At 36.6% G+C, this 19,502-nt stretch overlaps 1 protein-coding gene across 1 annotated transcript in view; it reads left to right on the top strand.

Annotated features, from left to right (window-relative positions):
- Nucleotides 1-19,502, top strand: part of WDR64 (WD repeat domain 64) — a 134,405-nt gene that overhangs the window by 22,410 nt on the left and 92,493 nt on the right. The window contains exons 5-8 of the mRNA XM_055324510.1: nt 2,078-2,107; nt 3,688-3,798; nt 6,300-6,514; nt 10,465-10,599. Of these exons, the coding sequence (XP_055180485.1) occupies nt 2,078-2,107; nt 3,688-3,798; nt 6,300-6,514; nt 10,465-10,599 (491 nt within the window). The remainder of the gene's footprint in view (nt 1-2,077; nt 2,108-3,687; nt 3,799-6,299; nt 6,515-10,464; nt 10,600-19,502) is intronic.

A 19,502-nucleotide genomic window follows, 5' to 3' on the forward strand; every position in this document is an offset into this window, starting at 1 on the left:
GGTGTGGTGGAAGGTTCCCGGTGTGGAATGGAGCCTGGCGTCCCTGCCCAGCTTGGACACTTGCCAGCCCTGTGTGTTACTTATTCATCTCCATGCCCTGGCTCCTGTCATTCAGAACCAAAGAGCTTCTCTCCCAAGACAGTTGTGCTGTTTACGTGAGTTACTATTCACAAAGTGCTTAGTTAGCATCACTGTAAGCACTCAGGAAACATTGGCAGTTGCAATTATGGACAAATGGTGTGAAAACAAAACTGGATTGTCTCATATAAAGATGAAAACTTTCCTCCTTTTATCTCCTTGGTGCCTTATTTCCTTACCTCTATTTCCTCAAAATTAGAACTAAAATGGAATGTAAAGAAAAACACAAGAAGGAAAAGAATGATCTTCATAATGAAATGGCTCAGAATTATATAAAACAAGTGAGGTGGCATTTTCATATTTCCAGAGATATCCCGTGCATGAGCATGCGTGCACCCACACACACTCATTCACATGTGCTTCTAGGTGCACACATGCATATCACAAACACATCTGTTTTTTACTAAAATCATGTAATTGGAGAGAAAAAATTGCTAGAAATTATTTGAAGATTTGATACACCAAGAATAAATGGCATTTTGAATGTTGCATGTCTTACAAATACGATGACACATTCTGTGAAAAAATAATCAGTAAGGTAGGTCACAGGAAAAATTTATTAAAAGGTAGTCATTAGTAATGCAAAATATAATATGTTAATCCATGATTTAGGCTCTGTATAAAGTAAAATAAACACAGTTAAGGATTTGCAGAGCGCTCTCTAGAGAGCTTCCTGATATAGACTGTAAATGTTATTAATAAAAATTCCTGCAAAAAAGGCTAGATTTTCAAAATTCAGAAGATATCTATAAGGATTATGCAATTTTTAAAGATGATAAAAGAAATTTAAACACGTGCTTTCCACTAAAGATGGAAGTAGAGAAATAGGAGAGGAAAACCACAGGTGTTCTATTCTCTGCTCACCAATTTCCTGAGGGCACTTAATTTTTCCCACCTGGAAAAAAGTTCCTGATTAGAAAAGCCTCTTTGAACTCTTTTTTAAAAAATATTTTATTTATTTATTCATGAGAAACACAGAGAGGGGAGAGAGAGAGGCAGAGACACAGGCAGAGGGAGAAGCAGGCTCCATGCAGGGAGCCCGACGTGGGACTCGATCCCAGGTCTCCAGGATCACACCCTGGGTTGAAGTCGGCGCTAAACCGCTGAGCCACCCGGGCTGCCCAGCCTCTTTGAACTCTTCAGATGAAAGACAGTCTGAGATGACCAGGACTAACAGTTTTAGTGATCTAATTTACTTTTCCCTTTTTTCACATAATATATTCCTTCTGGGCAGCCATTTTCTGTACTTTTCCCAAGACTACATGACCATGCCAGAGAAACTAGGTCATTAATATACTTTAAATACTTACTTACCTTGACCTTAGAAGCAATTAACATGCCCTAAGGGGAAAATAGACTTCTCAGGTACATTATAACTCTGCATGGAATAAATCTATGATTCCCCACCAGCACACGACCCAGGCATGAGATTCATGCAATAGATACTTATCCAGTAAAAGAGGAAGCCCACTGGAGAGAACGTTCTTATGTCTCTCAGGAACCTGAGAGATAACTATCAAATGAGGCAGTACTTTTTTTTCCCACGTTAAGCTGTATCCATATTGACCTATTTAGCCTTCTTTTGGACTATTCTAGCAGTTAGTATTATTTCACCTTTCCACTTTTTGATATCTTATGTTGCTCTGAATAACTAAAGAAGGTGAGGTAGTTTGCAAATAGGGAAAAATCATTAGTACAGTATAAGACTCTGAGAGCACAGGCGTCAAGCTTAAGGACAAGCGACAGAAGCACCTAACCGTGTCCAAAGCAAGAGGTGAATTATTCCACAGAGCCAGGCTTTTCACAGAAGGTAGAAATGACAAGTGAGATTAAACCGCGGAGATAACGTGTCCTTTTAGAACTAACATTCCCGATTTTAATTGTAGTGCCTAAATTTTAATTTTAGTTAGGTTTCATTATTCTTTTCCTTTGCTTATAGATGAGAGTACAGACCAGCACCAAGGTCACAGTAAGTACATGTTATAAACTCCTAATGAAGTCCGATTTGGGGTTGTGGTGATGGTTCCTCCATAACTAATCACAATCTCAACACAGTGCCGAATAGGCTCGAAGAATAAGATGAAGTTAAATTTATTTTGGAGAAGTGCTTGGAGACATTACTCCCTGGAAGCTTCCATTTTTATTTTTTTTTTATTTCTTAAGGATTTTATTTATTTATTCATGAGAGACAGAGAGAGAGACAGAGAGAGAGAGGCAGAGACAGGCAGAGGGAGAAGCAGACTCCCTGCAAGGAACCTGATGTGGGACTCGATCCTGGATCCCGGGATCACACCCTGAGCCAAAGGCAGATGATCAATCACTGAGCCACCCAGGTGTCCCTAGAAGCTTCCATTTTAAAAGTCTCACTGAAGTTTTTCCAAGTGCCTACTATTGAGGAATGTAAAACAGAGACAAAATCCAAGCTGGGAGAACAACAAGGAAATGGCCAAGGGAAATACTTTGAAAACATTTTATTGTAAACTTGAAAATAGCATATAAAAATTGAGTCTAATTTTGTAATTTACTTAATCCTTATCACTAATTGGAGAAAAGCCATGATGACTTGCTTTCAGAGTCCCACTGTGGCTTCGTGAGGGATGGGGACATGCTTGCCTTTTCACCCTGCTTCCATGTGCTGAATGCCCTGAACTGCACAGGAGGGTGCCAGGCCACCTGGCAGAAGAAACTGCCTTCTCTCCAAGCCTCTGAGCCTTTGCTTCAAAGGCTGAAAAAAAAAAAAATCCAAAAGCCACACACATTAGCATTCCTAACAGAGGTCTGAAATGCATGCAGCAGTGTCTGGCACAGTAGGCGCTCCTAAATGGGAGCTATTGTTCTTGCTTCGTTGTATGTCATTGACATGACAGCTCCTACCCATCCCAACTTGGTGACTTTAGGCAACGCAAGACCAACTCATTGGGCTCTAACTTGATTATTAACCAGATGATCACTAAGGTCTTTTCTAGCTAAAAAAAAATGTGCATGGGACAGGGCCAGAGAATTGGCTTAATCCAGCCTCCTGGTGCCCCCGTGAAGAGCTGTTCTCATGTAAGGGAAGGGTACACAAAGATGCCCGTTCTGCTGGTGGCTCTGGGCCTCCAGGAGCTTCAATAGGCACCAGTTCATTACTCTCCAGCTGATGGTGCTGAGAAACTCAAGACAGGAGTCAAAGGGCAAAAGATGAGAGCCTCTCCTCCAGATTTCAAAGAACAGACATCGCAAGGCTCTCCTGCAAGTAGGAGGGCAAAATGAGGCTTTTAAATTTTTTTTATTTATGATAGTCACACAGAGAGAGAGAGAGAGAGAGAGAGAGGCAGAGACATAGGCAGAGGGAGAAGCAGGCTCCATGCACCGGGAGCCCGACGTGGGACTCGATCCCGGGTCTCCAGGATCGCGCCCTGGGCCAAAGGCAGGCGCTAAACCGCTGCGCCACCCAGGGATCCCCAAAATGAGGCTTTTAATGTAACGAATTTACTCTTTAGTAACCATTACCATGTGATAGACCAAAACATATTATGCCCCATGCCCAACTCTCTGTTTTTCTCTCAGGATACTTCCTGGATCACAGGATGTGATTACCTCTCACAGTTGAAAAGAATCGTTGCCACTACAGAAAGGACCATGATTGTCTGGGATTATAAAGCTCAAGGCGGTGGCCAGGTATTGTGCCAAGAGAAATACTCCAAGTACTGAGGTTGTCTTTTAGACAGAATGGTAGGATGTGAGCAATCCACTTCCTCTACTGAATGTCAGTTCCTTATATACATAAAATGATTTTAAGTAATCAAATTCATCATTAAACAAGTTCAACATTAATATTCTGTATGATTAAAAAGGAATATTCTTTCCATTGAGTGCATATTTAATTTGGTTATATTGGTTTTGCTCTGTTTTTGAGAGAAGATAATTCCTTCCTTCTTTTATACCTTTTCTGAATCCAAGTGTTAGCTTTCTGATTATGCTCATTTTATCAAGTTCAAATCCTTTCTTTCCAGTTCAGTTTCATTTGGTAAGAAAATAACTAAAAATCAAATGACTAATTCTGGCAAAATATCTAGTGGGACAGATGCCAATGTTATTCTTTCAGTGGCTGGGATGTTACCACTTAAGCAATTTACAATATTTATTGAGCATTTGCAGCCGTATAGAAGTAATGCACATGTTCTCTGTACTCAAAACTAAATCTTGAAGGATTTCATGAAGAAAACCCATAATATATAATAGGACAGCAAACTATATAGTAAAACAAAACAAAACAACAACAACAACAACAAAAACAATAAAACAAACAAACAAAAAAAAAAAAAAAAAAACAAGGGCAATAGGAATTCAGGAAGAGGCAAGATTGTAAAAAATGCCCTCAGAAAGCGGGCTGACTTTGAACGAGGAGGATTAAGAAATAATTAGCCTTTCTCTGTGCCTTACTTGTCCCTAGGTTCAGTGAAAAACCAAAGTTCTCATTCCTGTCTCCAGTGTTGTAACCAGCTAGTGATATAGGATGACTTTAAAGAAGGCAGATTGTTGCCTCATGTCCTTTATTATGTCGTATGTTACTGTGTCCCAGTCTGCAGTTTGATTGCAACGTTTTCAATGTCCAGCTCTCTCTAGTTATCACTCTTGTTTTTCAGCCCTGTGGAAGCCCCCCAGGTCCTTAAGAGAGTCCTCTTCACTTTCTGGCTTCTTGGCTCTCCTTTCTTTGCCTGACTGCCTGCACCACGTGGGTGGATCATCTGGGCTGAAGCCATCCTCACCCTCCATTCTCTTAAATCCTTTGAAACTCTAGTCCTGGTTAGATGTGACGGCCTATCTCTGCTCCTTCACAGTGGCTAAGCCCTCCTGGAGAAAACACAAAGCCACCACAATTGGGCATCACTACAAATTCAGGGTCTGTAGACTCATTTGAGGGCTCACTGGCTTCTGTCTTCCTCTTTCTTGTCCCTGCCAAATGGCTTTCCCATTCCTGGCAAAGGCCATTATTGTCCTCGGTTTCTCTCCCTCTCAGCAGATGGACTTGCCTCTATTTTCCTGAGAAATCTGAGTCTAGGAGGCTTGTTTTCTTCCAAACTCCAGCTTTCCCACCCACAGCTTCAATGAGGACGCCCTACTTTCTTTCTTCCTTCCTTTCTCTGGAGGCAAACTATCTTCGCAACTGTCACTCCCATTCCTTCCTGCCTTGTGCAGGACAAGTCCCTTCCCTTTTCATCAAAAAGATCTCTTCTTCTGGGCTCCTCCTTTCAACCGCCTCTGAATCTTTCCATCAACCAATTCATGTGCCAGATCAAAGGTCCTCTTCCCAGACCATAAGACCTATAGTGGCCCCTCCCAGTCACTCTTTATCACAGCACCCTTTATTTCCTCAGTGCACTTCCCATGATCTGAAATGATCTACTTTTTTATATAGTATTCCTGCACCAGAATAGTAGTCAGAAACTTGTCTTGTTCATCAAGTTTATGACTCGGGCCATAAAATAGTTCTTGGCACATTGTACGTACATCATAGGTACTCAACAAATATTTGTTGAATGACTGAATGAAGCTCTAAATATGTTCAAGTCTCACTCATTCTAAAGGCAACGACAAAAATACTTTTTAATATTTTTTTCTTCTATCTTAGGTAGAGACTGAATTCTGGGAGAGCACTGGCTGTATAGTTCAGTGAACACAGCACAGTAGCCCAGTCAGCTTGACAAATACTTGCTGAATATTTCTGGATAAACTTGGATATGAGGATATGTTTTTCCTGATAACTTCATGATTGGGGCGTTAATACTTGATTTTCGTGTTTGCCATACAGTTTTACATCAGTAGGCCTATAACACTTACAGGTCCCATTATGCTTCCTATTAATATTGCCTTACAAATCCAAGAGAGGGACATTCACAATAACATAACAGAAAATCTCATTAATGTATTGAGCCAAAGGTACCTCACTTTTTTCCCCAGAAAATACCCAAAAGTACAATGTTGGGCTCACAGTGAATGTTCATTAACTTTTACTTGGTTAACTCTAGTTTTTTTTTTTTTTTCCAAGTTTAACACCATGGGAATATCTAAAATGAGAAACATCAGGAAGTAAAATTTTTATCAAATCAAAGGGCAATATTTAATATGTGGATATTTAGAGCAATATAATAACTTATTAAGTATTCTTCTGTTCCTAGGAAAACTATTTTGTCATAAAGCCTATGGATCACTGCCTCCTCTGTGTGTGTGTAGTGTCTCTGCCTGACCAGCTCTGCAGGGATGACATCCTCTTGGGGGATGATGGTGGTTTTGTGAACAAATTCACAGTAAATAGTGATGACTTTGGACTAAAGCAGGCAAAATCCAAAAAAAAATTACAAAACCAAGTCTTAGACTCAAAGAACTTTAAAAGGTAAGGGTAGTTTATGACAGTTCATATTTTTCTAATACAGACAATGTTCAAGTATTTATGAGCGAACACAATGTGCTAGACCCCTGGTAACCTGAAATACAAAGCCAAACAAAGAATACTTCTTACCTCAAAGAATTTGCAGTAAAATTGGGAAGAAAGATAGGAAAATTAGCCACTGAAATTCCAATTGTTAGTGCTACTGACAATTAAAATCTATAGGCACTGAAATGAATTAAACTGTGTAAATTAAATGAAAAAATTAAACCATGAAAAATCTAGATAACATATATGTGACTATTTAGTAGCACTTGAATATGGAAGAAGATCCTCAACATAAAAGCAATGAATGCAGAATTCAAAGAAAAAATTGTAGAAATTTGGCAAAAGCAAAGCTTCTGGACATCGAAAAAGAACATTTTAAAAGTAAATAACAAACTAGAGGGGTGCCTGGATGGCCTCAGTCGGTTAACCCTCCAACTCTTAAGTTTCAGCTCAGGTCATGATCTCAGGGTCATGGGATTGAGTCCCACCTAAGGCTCCATGCTCAGCCCTCCCCCTTCTCACACTCTCTTCCTCTTTCTCAAATAAATAAATATTTATTTGGAAATAAGCCTTAAAAATAAATAAATAAATAATATTTGGAAATAAGCCTTAAAAATAAATAAATAAATAATGTTTGGAAGTAAGCCTTAAAAATAAGACACAAACTAGAATAAATATTTATAATAAATATGGCAAACAATGGGTTAATACTCTTTAAGAGGTATTGCAGGTCAATTAAAAAATAATAATTCCGGATGCCTGGGTGGCTCAGCAATTGAGCATTTGACTTAGGGTATGATCCAGTCCCACATCGGGCTCCCTGCATGGAGCCTGCTTCTCCCTCTGCCTATGTCTCTGCCTCTCTTTGTGTGTCTCTCATGAATAAATAAATAAAATATTTAAAAATATAATTCCCAAAGAAAAATGGGCAAAGACTGTGAAAGATAATTCATGCACAGGCACACACAGTACAAATAGTCAATAAACATTTCAAAGTGATCATCAGGCAAAAATGCTAACTATTCTCTCCAAATGATGAGATTATAGGTGATTTTTATTGTCTTTATAATTGCACTGTCTTTGAAGTTTTTTATAAATAAGTAAGTATATATTACTTTTATTAGCAGAAAAACAAATTTTGTATTAAATTTATTCTCTTAAAGAAGCACAACTTAACATCAGATACAATTTCGCATTTCTAACATTGGAAGGGGTCAAAAATGGCATAGATTCTGTGGATGGGCATTTTCAAACTATCGATGGTGGAGGTATGAGTTCAATCCCTTTCAGGAGAGCAGTCTGGGAGATGCATCAAGTGTCTTAATAAGCCTTTGACCCAGGATCTCCATGCATTTAAAACCATGAGTATGGTTATCACAGCATTATTTCTAATAGTCAAGTCTCTAGTGTCTAACAATGTAAAGTACCAAGGGCATTCAGTAAATCATAGTATAACCATATTAGTGAATGCCATGCACTCTGATTTAATAACGTTTTGAAATATATTTAATAACATGGAAAATGTTCATGATATAATATTAAGTGAAAAAATTAATTTTTCTATGTACATATGAATCCAGTTTTTTTTAATCCAGTTTGATAAAAAGGAATACATAGATGTGTGTGTCTGTGTCTGTATATTTCTATTTAAGGAAATAGAGCATAAATATTCCAATATATAAATTATGATTCTCTATGTGACTTCGGAGAGGTGATTTTTATTTTCTTTTTTATGTTTTGTTTTAAAGATTTTATTTATTTATTCATGAGAGACAGAGAGAGAGAGAGAGAGAGAGAGAGAGAGAGAGAGAGAGAGAAAGGCAGAGACACAGGCAAAGGGAGAAGCAGGCTCCAAGCAGGGAGCCTGATGTGGGACTCAATCCCGGGACTCCAGAACCACACTCTGGGCCGAAGGCAGGTGCTAAACCGCTGAGCCACCCAGGGATCCCCTTATTTATTTATGTTTTCCTATGTTCTAAATTGTACACTGAAAAGTTTTCTTTTAGGATGAGAAAAAACTTTTGGGTTGCCTGGATGGGTCAGTCAGTTAAGCATCTGCCTTTGGCTCAGGTCATGATCCCAGGGTCTTGGGATTGAGAACCGCATCAGGCTCCCTGCTCCATAGGAAGCCTGCTTCTCCTTCTCCCTCTGCCTGCCATTCCCCTTTCTTGTGCTCTATCAAATAAATAAATAAATAAAATCTTTTTTAAAAAATAGAATAAGAAAACAACTTTTAAAAATACAGGATTATACTTTGTTATTAAAGTAACAAATATTTCATCCCAGAGTTAGAACATGCAATTAAAATCTCATTACAGCTGTTACTACAGTGGAGTTAAGACCAGCCAATTGCTGGAAACCTAAAAATGGCACAATAATTGACTGAATCCATTTTCCATCCTTTATATATGAGCAATATTACTTAGTCCCATCAAAGTATTGGACTCTGATGGGGCATTTTCCTAACATGTGATGTGCTGCTCTATACTCTATCAAGTATTTCATTTCAATTATGATAGGCTCTTGGAATAGAAGTTGAGACATGAATTTTCTAAGAGTTGTATCACCTGTAGAAAATTCCATGGCCTCTTTCCCATCCCTGTTTCCATTAAGCTGGATATATTTGAAATGAGTTTGGAGATCTGACGAATTTGAGGAATCTGAGTTGAGCTAAATGCATGCAAATTTGCATTGGTTCTTTTGGATAATTTTGGATAATTATGTACATGTAGATCATGTATATGATCATCATGCATGTGACTTAAATTATTCAAGACTGAACTGTATAGATAAGCTGAGTATTGAGACATGTTCGTTCTTACACCAACAGATTCTCAAACCTAACAGAATGAAAGTTATTAAGGCCAAAGGGGTAATTAAACTCTGGAGCCATCATTAATGTTTTCCTTCAGTTAATAACTCAATTATACTCAATGGGTGGGGGTAGAGATATAGGTAGGAAATACAGGCATGCAAAATGTTGTACAGATTAAAGAAAGAAATAGCCAGTGCCCAAAGAGCAAAATTAAACACAGTCTGATATGGAAAAAGAAATCTCTCTACTCTGTTTCATCCCATATTGAAGGGATTGAATTATCAACACCTCTATTCTTTAACTAGAATCTAAGGAACGTGGGAACAAGAATTTCACCTTAGTCATCTTTATGTCCTTTTACCTGGGATGCAGTAGGTGCTCAATAAGTATTTGTGAATGAGGAAACAAGCACACTGTAAAATATGATTAAATATAATAAATGAAGATGGCTTCTTACAGGTTAAGATAAGAATTTTACTATAAAAGTTTTGTCCCCTAATGCTAAAGCTCTCACTGAAATGTCCTGTGAATTGATTAGCAAGCCTTTGGCTAGGAATACAACTGTCCCAGCCTCTGCTTCACTGGTGATCTGGGACTACAAGTTTCCCAGGTATCTAGTTCTGAAAGTCTTCACGGAAAATATGAAAATGAATTGACTCATCTATTTTTTTCATGAGAGACACAGAGAGAAGGCAGAGACATAGGCAGAGGGAGAAGCAGGCTCCTCGCAGGGAGCCCGATGTGGGACTCGATCCTGGAATTCTGCGATCATACCCTGAGCCAAAGGCAGATGCTCAACCGCTGAGCCTCCCAGGCATCCCTAAGTGATTCATCTAAAACAATATGAAACACAGTACTTTTGGATGACCAGAATTTTTCAGTAAAGTAAGGATAATAGTGTCTGTATTGAACAGGGGTTCATCTACATTATTCACCTGCCGATTAATATTTGATGATTAATTTTTGTTTTCCATTTTAAATATGCTAGATGATAAATATTTAAACAGTTAAAAGTGGTATAAGCAAGATGTTATTACAAGTGCAAGCTTTGTGTGTCTAACATAACCACTCCTTTTCTTCTTTTAATTGCCAGTGTTAAAAGGAAGTTGCATAATGACTGGGTTATGAAAATTAGATATATTACAGCCCTAAGTTGCTTTGGATCCTGCTCCTTAGACAGTGTTCATTCATTGGTTTTGGAATCCTTGAAGAGACTTGAGGATAATTTGTAAGTACAATAGTTTGTATACATGAACATTCTGTGAATTTCAGAGTTTTTACAATTAAGTCCATGACAATCTTGGAGTTTTCAAACTGGTTTTTAGAAAATTCAGATGTTAATGATTCCATTTATTTGACAAGATTAATTAGATTTTTAGGAATAAATTAAAATTACTCATGCAACTCTGAATATGATGTGTCCTCCTAGCAGCAATTTTGCTAATTTGCTGTTTTTTGCCACAATCTATTGGAATAAGTCAATACAGGTCAATCTATAGCTATATTTTCCAAGTATAGGTCTGTGGGTAAAACTCTATACTTTGAAAATCATTCTTACAGATCAATTGGCGAGCCCATGAGTGTCTGTAGCACAAATATCATGTTTCATGTGTAATAAATACATGAAATTACTTTCTTATAGACAGGTGAATTTAAAGAGTATGTAGTCTTATTTTTTATCTGGTTGAATATTAATTAATAACTATTATTATGTAATAATCATAACCATAACCAGTACCTATATGTTAATAACTAATATATGGGAACTATAAAACAGATGCTATCTTTAATTTTCAGTTTTAAAAATGCATTAAGTTAAATGCTACCACATGGATAGACCTCAAAACATTATGCTAAGTGACAGAAGCCAGACACAAAAGACTGCATACTAAATGATTCTATTTATATCAAACATCCAGAAAAGGCAATTTATAGAGACAAAAAGTAGATAAGTGGATGCCAGGAGGTGGTGGTGAGAGCAAGTGATCCCAAGAGGGCACAGGGGAGGTTTCTGGGATATTGAAAATGTTCCAAAACTTATTGTAGTGATTGTTATACAACTGTATAAACTGACTAAAAATAATTGAATTGTGCATTTACAAACATGTGAATTTTATGTTATATGTTATACGTCAACAAAACTGTGTTAAAAAAATGCATACAGACTTCTAGTTTCCAGTCTAGCATGTAAAGTTTGGAAGTCATCACTCAGCCCTAACAACAGGTGAAAAGAACTAAACAAATTAAAAAATCAACAGCTCTTCTTAAATCCATCAAAGAAGCGAAGTCACAGATCAAACTGCTGCCCTCAAATTTGGAGAGAGAGACAGGCATATACTATGAATCACAACTTACCAGAGCAGAAATCCACAAGGAGATACCTCTGCGAAACCAATATATTGTGATAGGAAAACCTGAACTATGACTGACAAATCACTGGGGGCTCGACATAGAAAAATCTGAGAGTTAAAAACTCCAGGGACCCAGTTAGAGAGGGTGCCTACACTTTTGTGAATTTTATTTCCAGGAACTCAACCAGTTTCTCACAGTGAATGTCGGAGAAAAATCCTCTCCTGCCCAACAGGGGCAGAGGAAAATGCACCACATTCAAACATACCCAAACATTCTGTTTTTAACAAAGTCTGTCCTTAAGCAAAACTGTGTTACTAGAGCCTAAACTATTGGAGTTATATCAGAAACTAAATGACCTGGGAGAAGGGAAATATCCAACTCTAGCCTACTCTAGCCTACTCTAGCTTTCCACATAGAAGGGAAATACCCAAATGCAGCTCGCTCTAGCCATCCTGACCCACCTAAGGAGAAGGGAGGCTGCAGAACACTCATGAAGTTCACAGTTCAGAAGCACAGGCTCACTAAAAGACTGAGATCTGATCAAAGGACTGTGGACCACTTCCCTTTCATCCCACCCACTTACAACCTCATTGCTAAAGGCCTATTAGCAGCAGTTCCTTTTACAAGATCCATTATGTCCTACTATCAAGAATAAATTACAAGGCATACCAAAATGCAAAAACACAGTTTGAAGAGCTAAAGCAAATATCATACGAAACTCATATATAGCAGAGATGTTGGAATCAGTAGACCAGGAAGGTAAAATAACTATCAGTAATATGGGGCTCTAATGGATAAACTAGACACCATGCAAAAAAAAAGTAATATAAACAGAAAGATAGAAATTTTAATAAAGAATCAAAAAGAAATGCTAGGGATCAAAAAATAACAAATAAAGACTCCTTGCCTCAAGAGTAGACTGACAAAGCTCAGGAAAGAATCTTCTGAACTTGAGAATATTATCAATAGACACTTCAAAAATAGTAAAACAAAGAGAAGAAGATTGAAAAAAATGGAATAAAATACCCCAAAACTGTGGAACAACTACAAGAGTTATAACATATGCATAATTAGAATTCCAGGAGAATAAATGGAAAAAGGAAAAGAAGAAATATTTGAAGCAATAATGACAGAATTTTCCCCAAATTAAAGTCAGATACCAAACCACATATCTACTAAGCTCAGAAGACACCAAGCAGGATAAACGCCAAAAAAAAAATTACACTTAAGAGTATTGCATTAAAACTGTAGAAAATCAAAGATGAAAAAAAAATCTTGAAAGAAATCAAAAGCATCTCACCTTTAGAAGAGGAAAGAAAAAATTTATATTGAACTTTTCCTTGGACACCATGCAATCAAGACAAAAGTGAAATATTTAAAGTGTTGAGAGGAAAAATATGCCAAAGCAGAATTCTTTTTATTTCTGTAAAATTATCCTGCCAAAACTCACCTGAGAAGATAGACAATCTGAATAGGCCTATATTTGTTAATGAAATTGAATTAATATGGGCAGCCCCAGTGGCTCAGTGGTTTAGCGCTGCCTTCGGCCCAGGACCTGATCCTGGAGACCCGGGGATCGGGGATGGAGTCCCATGGCAGGGTCCCTGCATGGAGCCTGCTTCTCCTTCTGCCTGTGTCTCTGTCTCTCTCTCTCTCTCTCTTTCTCTTTCCCTCTCTCCTGCCCCTCCCCCTCTCCATGTCTCTCATTAATAAATAAATAAAATATAAAAAAAGAAATTGAATTAATAATAAATAACCTCCTAAAACAAGAAACATCAGACATAGGTGGATTTAATGGTGAACTCTACATTTAAGGATAAAATTATACCAATTCTCCACAATGTCCTTCAGATAATAGAAGCAGAGAAAAACTTCTTAACCTGTTCAATTAGGACAGTATTACCCTAATACCAAATCAGACAAAGGCATTACAATAAAAGAAAACTACAGACCAATATCTCTTGCAAAAATCCTCAACAAAATATTAGCAAATTGAATTTAAAAAGATACAAAAAGAAGTACACACCATGACTAAGTATGCAAGGTTGGTTCAACATTTGAAAATTATTTAATGTAACCCATCATATCAACAGGCTAAGAAGAAAAATCACATGATCACATCAATAGATGCAAAGAAGCATTTGACAAAATCTATCCATGATAAAAACTCTTAATCAAGACACAGATTTTATATTTTTCACACACAAGTACACAAACAACTTAAAATGGATCATAGATGTAAATATAAAACACAAAACTAAAAAACTCCTAGAATAAAATCTAAATAATCTTGGGTTTGGCAACGAATTTATAGATACCACACCAAAGGCATAATTCATGAAAGGAATGGTTGATAAACTAGACTTCATTAAAATTAAAAACTGCTCTGCAAGAGACACTGAAAGAGAACAACAGCAACAAAAAGCCACAGACTGGAGAAAATATTTGCAAAGGTACATCTGATAAAGGACTCTTACCCAAAATGTACCAAGAACTCTTAAAACTCAACAGTAAGAAAACAAAACATAATATTAAAAACAAGTCAAAAGATCTAAAGAGATACCTCACCAAAGAAAGCATACAAATGGCAATAAGCACATGAAAAGATGTTCCATATCATATGTCCTTAAAAAAATGCAAATTGAAGCCACAAGGGATATGGCAAACCCATAGCTAACACCATACTCAGTGAAAGCAAAAAGCTTTTCCTTTAATATCAGGAACAAGACAAATATGTCCACTTTTGCTACATTTATTTATTTATTATTTAACTGAGAGAGAGAACACAAGCAGTGAGAGAATCAGGCTCCCTGCTGAGCAGAGAGCCTGATGCAAGGCTCAATACCAGGACCCCAGGATCATGACCTGAGCCAAAAGCAGCCACTTAACCCACTGAGTCACACAGGTGCCCCTCACTTTCGCGACTTTTATTCAACATAGTATTTGAAGTCCTAGCTAGAGCAAGTAACAAGAAAAACAAATAAAAGATATTCCAATTGGAAAGAAAGCAAAACTGTCACTATTTCCAGATGACATGATATTATATAAAGTCCTAAAGACTCCACCAAAAGCTGTTAATTCAGTAAACTGCAGAATACAAATTCAAATCCAGAAATGGATCCTCAACTCTATGGTCAATTAATCCTTGACAAAGCAGGAAAGAATTTCCAGTGGAAGAAAGATGGTCTCTTCAACAAATGGTTTTGGGAAAATTGAGACAGCCACCTGCAGAAGAATGAAATTGGACCATATTCTTATACCATACACAAAAATAGGCTCAAAATGGATAGAAGACCTAAATGTGAAACAGAAATCAATCAAAATCCAGAAAAAAAACACAAGCAGCTCCCTCTGACCTCAGCCACAGCAATTTCTTCTTAGACATGTCTCCAAAGGCAAGAGAAACAAAAGCAAAAACTATTGAGACTTCATCAAGATAAAAAGCTTTTGCAAGGCAAAGGAAACAATCAACAAAACTAAAAGACAACCTATGGAATGGGAGAAGTTATTTGCAAATGTCTTATCAGATAAAGGGCTAGTATCCAAGATCTATAAAGAACTTATCAAACTCAAACCCATAAAAACAAAAAGTCCAGTCAAGAAATGTGCAGAAGACATGAACAGACATTTCTCTGAAGAAGACATTCAAATGTCCATCAGATACATGAAAAAATGATCAACATCACTTGCCATCAGGGAAATACAAATCAAAACCACAATGAGATACCACCTCACACCAGTCAGAATGGATAAAATTAACAACACAAGAAACAATAGATGTTGGCGAGATGTGGAGAAAGGGGAACCCACTTACACTGTTGATGGGAATGCAAACTGGTGCAGTCATTTTTGAAAACAGTATGGAGTTTCCTCAAAAAGTTAAAAATAGACCTGCCCTACAACCCAGCAATTGCATTACAAGCTATTTATCCAAGATATACAAACATAGTGATTCAAAGAGGCACATGCACCCCAATGTTTATAGTAGCATTGTCCACAGTAGTCAAAATATGGAAAGAGCCCAGATATCTATTGACAGATGAATGGATAAAGAAGAAGTGACTTATATATAAATAAATAAATAAATAAATAAATAAATAAATAAATAAATAAATAAAATATATATATATATTAGCCATCAAAAAGAATGAAGCCTCACCATTTGCATTTGATATATATATATATGGATGGAACATTATGAATTTAGTTCAACTAAAAAATATGTACTAGGAAAAAGGGTTACTAGTTTATTTAATAATTTATATATAACTATATATGGATGGGTATTATGCTAAGTGAAATAAGTCAGTCAGGGAAAGACAAAGATCATATAATTTCATTCATATGTGGAATTTAAGAAACAAAAGAAATGAACATAGGGGAAGTGAAGGAAAAATAAAATCAGATGAAAATTGAAAGGGAGGGAAATCAAAAGAGACACTGAACTCTAGGAAACAAAGAGGGTTGCTGGAGGGAGGTGGATGAGGGTAAGGGATGATTGAGTGATGGATATTAAGGAGGGCACTTGATGTAATGACCACTGGGTATCATATGCAACTGATGAATGACTCAATTCTACCTCTGAAACTAATAAAACACACATGCATGCAAGAAACACCAAGTGCTGCTGAAGATATGGAGAAAGGGGAACCCTGGTGTCCTGTTGGTGGGAATGTAGATTGCTTCAGCTGCTATGGAAAACAGTACAGAAGTTCCTCAAAAAAATTAAAAATAGAACTACCATATGATGCAGTAATTCTATTTCTGGATATTTATTTATCTGAAGAAAACAAAACACTAATTTAAAAAGATATATGTACCCCCATTTTATTATAGTTTTATTCACAATAGCCAAAATATAGAAACAAAGTAAACGTCTATTGGTGGATGAATGGATAAAGAAAATTGGTACATATGTACACTGACATATTATTCAGCCATAAAAAGGACTGAAATCTTGCCATTTGTGACAACATAGATGAACCTGGAGGGTTATATCAAGCAAAATAAGGCAGACAAAGAAATACAAATACTGCATGGTATTACTTATATGAGGACTGTTTAAAAAAAGTCAAGCTCATAGAAAGAAAGAGTGGAAAAGTAGATGCCGGGGCTGGGTGTTGGGGGAAATAGGGAAAAGTTGGAAAAATGTATAAATTTTCAGTTAGAAATGAGTAAGACCTGAGGATCTGAAGTATAACATGATAACTATAGTAGATAATACTGTATTGTATAACTGAAATTTGCTAAGACCATAGAACTTAAATGTTCTCAAGAGAGAAAGAAAGAAAGAAAGAAAGAAAGAAAGAAAAGAAGGAAAGAAAGGAGAGTCATCAGGGTGGCTCAGTTAGTTAAGCCTTGGACTCTTGATTATGGCTCAGGTCATGATCTCAGGGTTGTGCTTGGGATTCTCTTTCTCTCTCTCTGCCCCTCCCCCACTTTTTCAGAATAAAAAAAGAGAGAGAGAGAAAGAAAAAGATAAATATATGAGATAATGGATGTCTTAATTAATTCAATGGGAGAGAAATCCTTTCATAATTTATTCATATATTAGATCCAAAAAACTGAAAAGATAAAATAAAAACAAAACAAAACACTGAGGGTCAACCTTAAAACTATAAAACCCTCCTTGATGACTTAATTCCATTTCTTAAAACTCATTTGCTTGATTTTAATCATTTTTAATGAATTTCAGCTTTTCTATCTAAAGATCAGTGAGTTGCAGTGAGATTGAGTCTTAGCTGGAGGACTTGAGTTCAACTAAAATATATGTACTAGGAAAAATGGTTACTAGTTTATTTGTCCCACTAACAAAACACAAATGATAACTCCTAGGTCCTTCTTGTTGAGTTCTTTTTTTTTCTTTTTTTTTTTTTTTTTTAAGAGAGACAGCGAGCACAAACTGGGGGGAAGGGACAGAGGAAGATACAGAATCCGATGTGGGGCTCAATCTCACAACCCTGAGGCAATGAATGACCTGAACCAAAACTAAGAGTTGGTAGCTCAACCGACTGAGCTATCCAAGAGCCCCCCGCTATGGAGTTTTTAAATGAAATTCAGAAAAAAGTGAGAGGAAAAGATAGCCTCCAAACATAACAGAGCTAGAATTTCTTTAAATTCCAAGATTTTCAATTTAAGAAACAGCCTAACAAAATTAGAAATTTTATGGAAGAAAAGAATATCACATCTCTAAAATGACTGACTACATTTTCTTGAAAGTTAGAGTCTTCGTGAAAGACATATTTTCCCCTCATTTAGAAAAAGATAAAAATGTTTATCTTGACGTATAACATATTGCACTGAGAAATGAATTAACAACTTTTCACAGCACATTAAAAACAGTTTCATTTCTTAACACTAGCTCTGATTCCACAAATACCATTTCTATGGCATAATTAATTTTCACTTAGTTTCTGTAACATAATTAACTGCTGGTGATTACACTCTGGCATTTTAAAGAAGTGCATTTCTGAAACATTTAATTAAGAAATAGATGCAACTTAATTTCTATTTGATCTTGTATTATGTTGGCAATTAATAACCATAAAGAAACATTTGTGAACCATATGAAATATAATAGGCCCTGTGGCCCTATGAAAGATATATATTCTACTTCAGTATCCAGAGAAAGGATTTTCATCTTGAAGATACATGAATCTACAGACAGTATGATTTTGCCCACACAAATGACTCACACATATATCTCCAGTAACACTCACGAGGGTAATTCTAACAGTCAATATGGCAACCAGAAAGTTATACAGGTCATGTAGTTCAGCTTTTAATCCAGAAGTATATCAGTGATTCAACAAATAGTTACTAAGTCACTATGTGTTAAGCACCGTGGACAATACAAATATGTTTAAGGCATGACCCCTGCATTTAAAAGCTTGAAATCTCAGTGGGAAGACAAGAAATACAGCCATAAGATCAATGGCATGCTGAGGTCAGATCACATCAGCTTATGAGAGCTCATTGCTAAGATTTCAGGAATTTAACAAACTTGTTGAACACGACCATCATTTAAATTTATATAAGCTCACAATTCCAGTATATTAAAAACAGAAGCAATAAACACTCAAAACTCATCTTTTTTTTTTTTAACTACATTTTATGTATTTGCCTGAGGATTTTATGTCCTCAAGGATATAGGACAATGGTGTGCAACTGTATATCTTTTCCCAACCCCAAGTTTGGAGATGTCACATTGCTAGTTTGATATTGACCACCATAGGAATATTTATACCATGGAAAACAGCAAATGTTATTTATAACTAATGACCTCCACCTCCACTTCCCTGGCCCTTGCTGAATATTAAACATTTACCAGCATACAATTGCATAGGATAATTAACTTTGTGAAGCAGAGCATGTTAAATTTCAGTTGAAAGGTTTATGGTTATAGGCATCATAGGAGCTCAGATAAAGGAGTGATAAATGATAGTACTCCAGCAAGCCCATAGAGATGAGAAGAAGCCTTTTATAGGGGACTATGAAAATAAATTTGGCAGGGATTTTATTAAATGAGAAAGGTTATGGCAGCTAATAATAAGCATGCCAAGTTGGCTTTTGAATGAATTAAGTGGCTTATTTCTTCTTAAAGAATATCTTTACATTGGTGTGTTTGGCTGCGTGTTGGCAATCTCACATTGCAAAATAGAAATCAAAACATTGTTCCAAACAATATTGACAAGCACCTAGAATTTTTGTCTTCAGAAACCCCAGTATCCCTCTCTGGCTTCTGTTTCTTACGTTATTGGCTCTTGAAGGCTCTGACTC

This window comes from Nyctereutes procyonoides, unplaced genomic scaffold (assembly GCF_905146905.1).
Source record: "Nyctereutes procyonoides isolate TBG_1078 unplaced genomic scaffold, NYPRO_anot_genome, whole genome shotgun sequence".
In the NCBI taxonomy this organism is placed as follows: domain Eukaryota; kingdom Metazoa; phylum Chordata; class Mammalia; order Carnivora; family Canidae; genus Nyctereutes; species Nyctereutes procyonoides.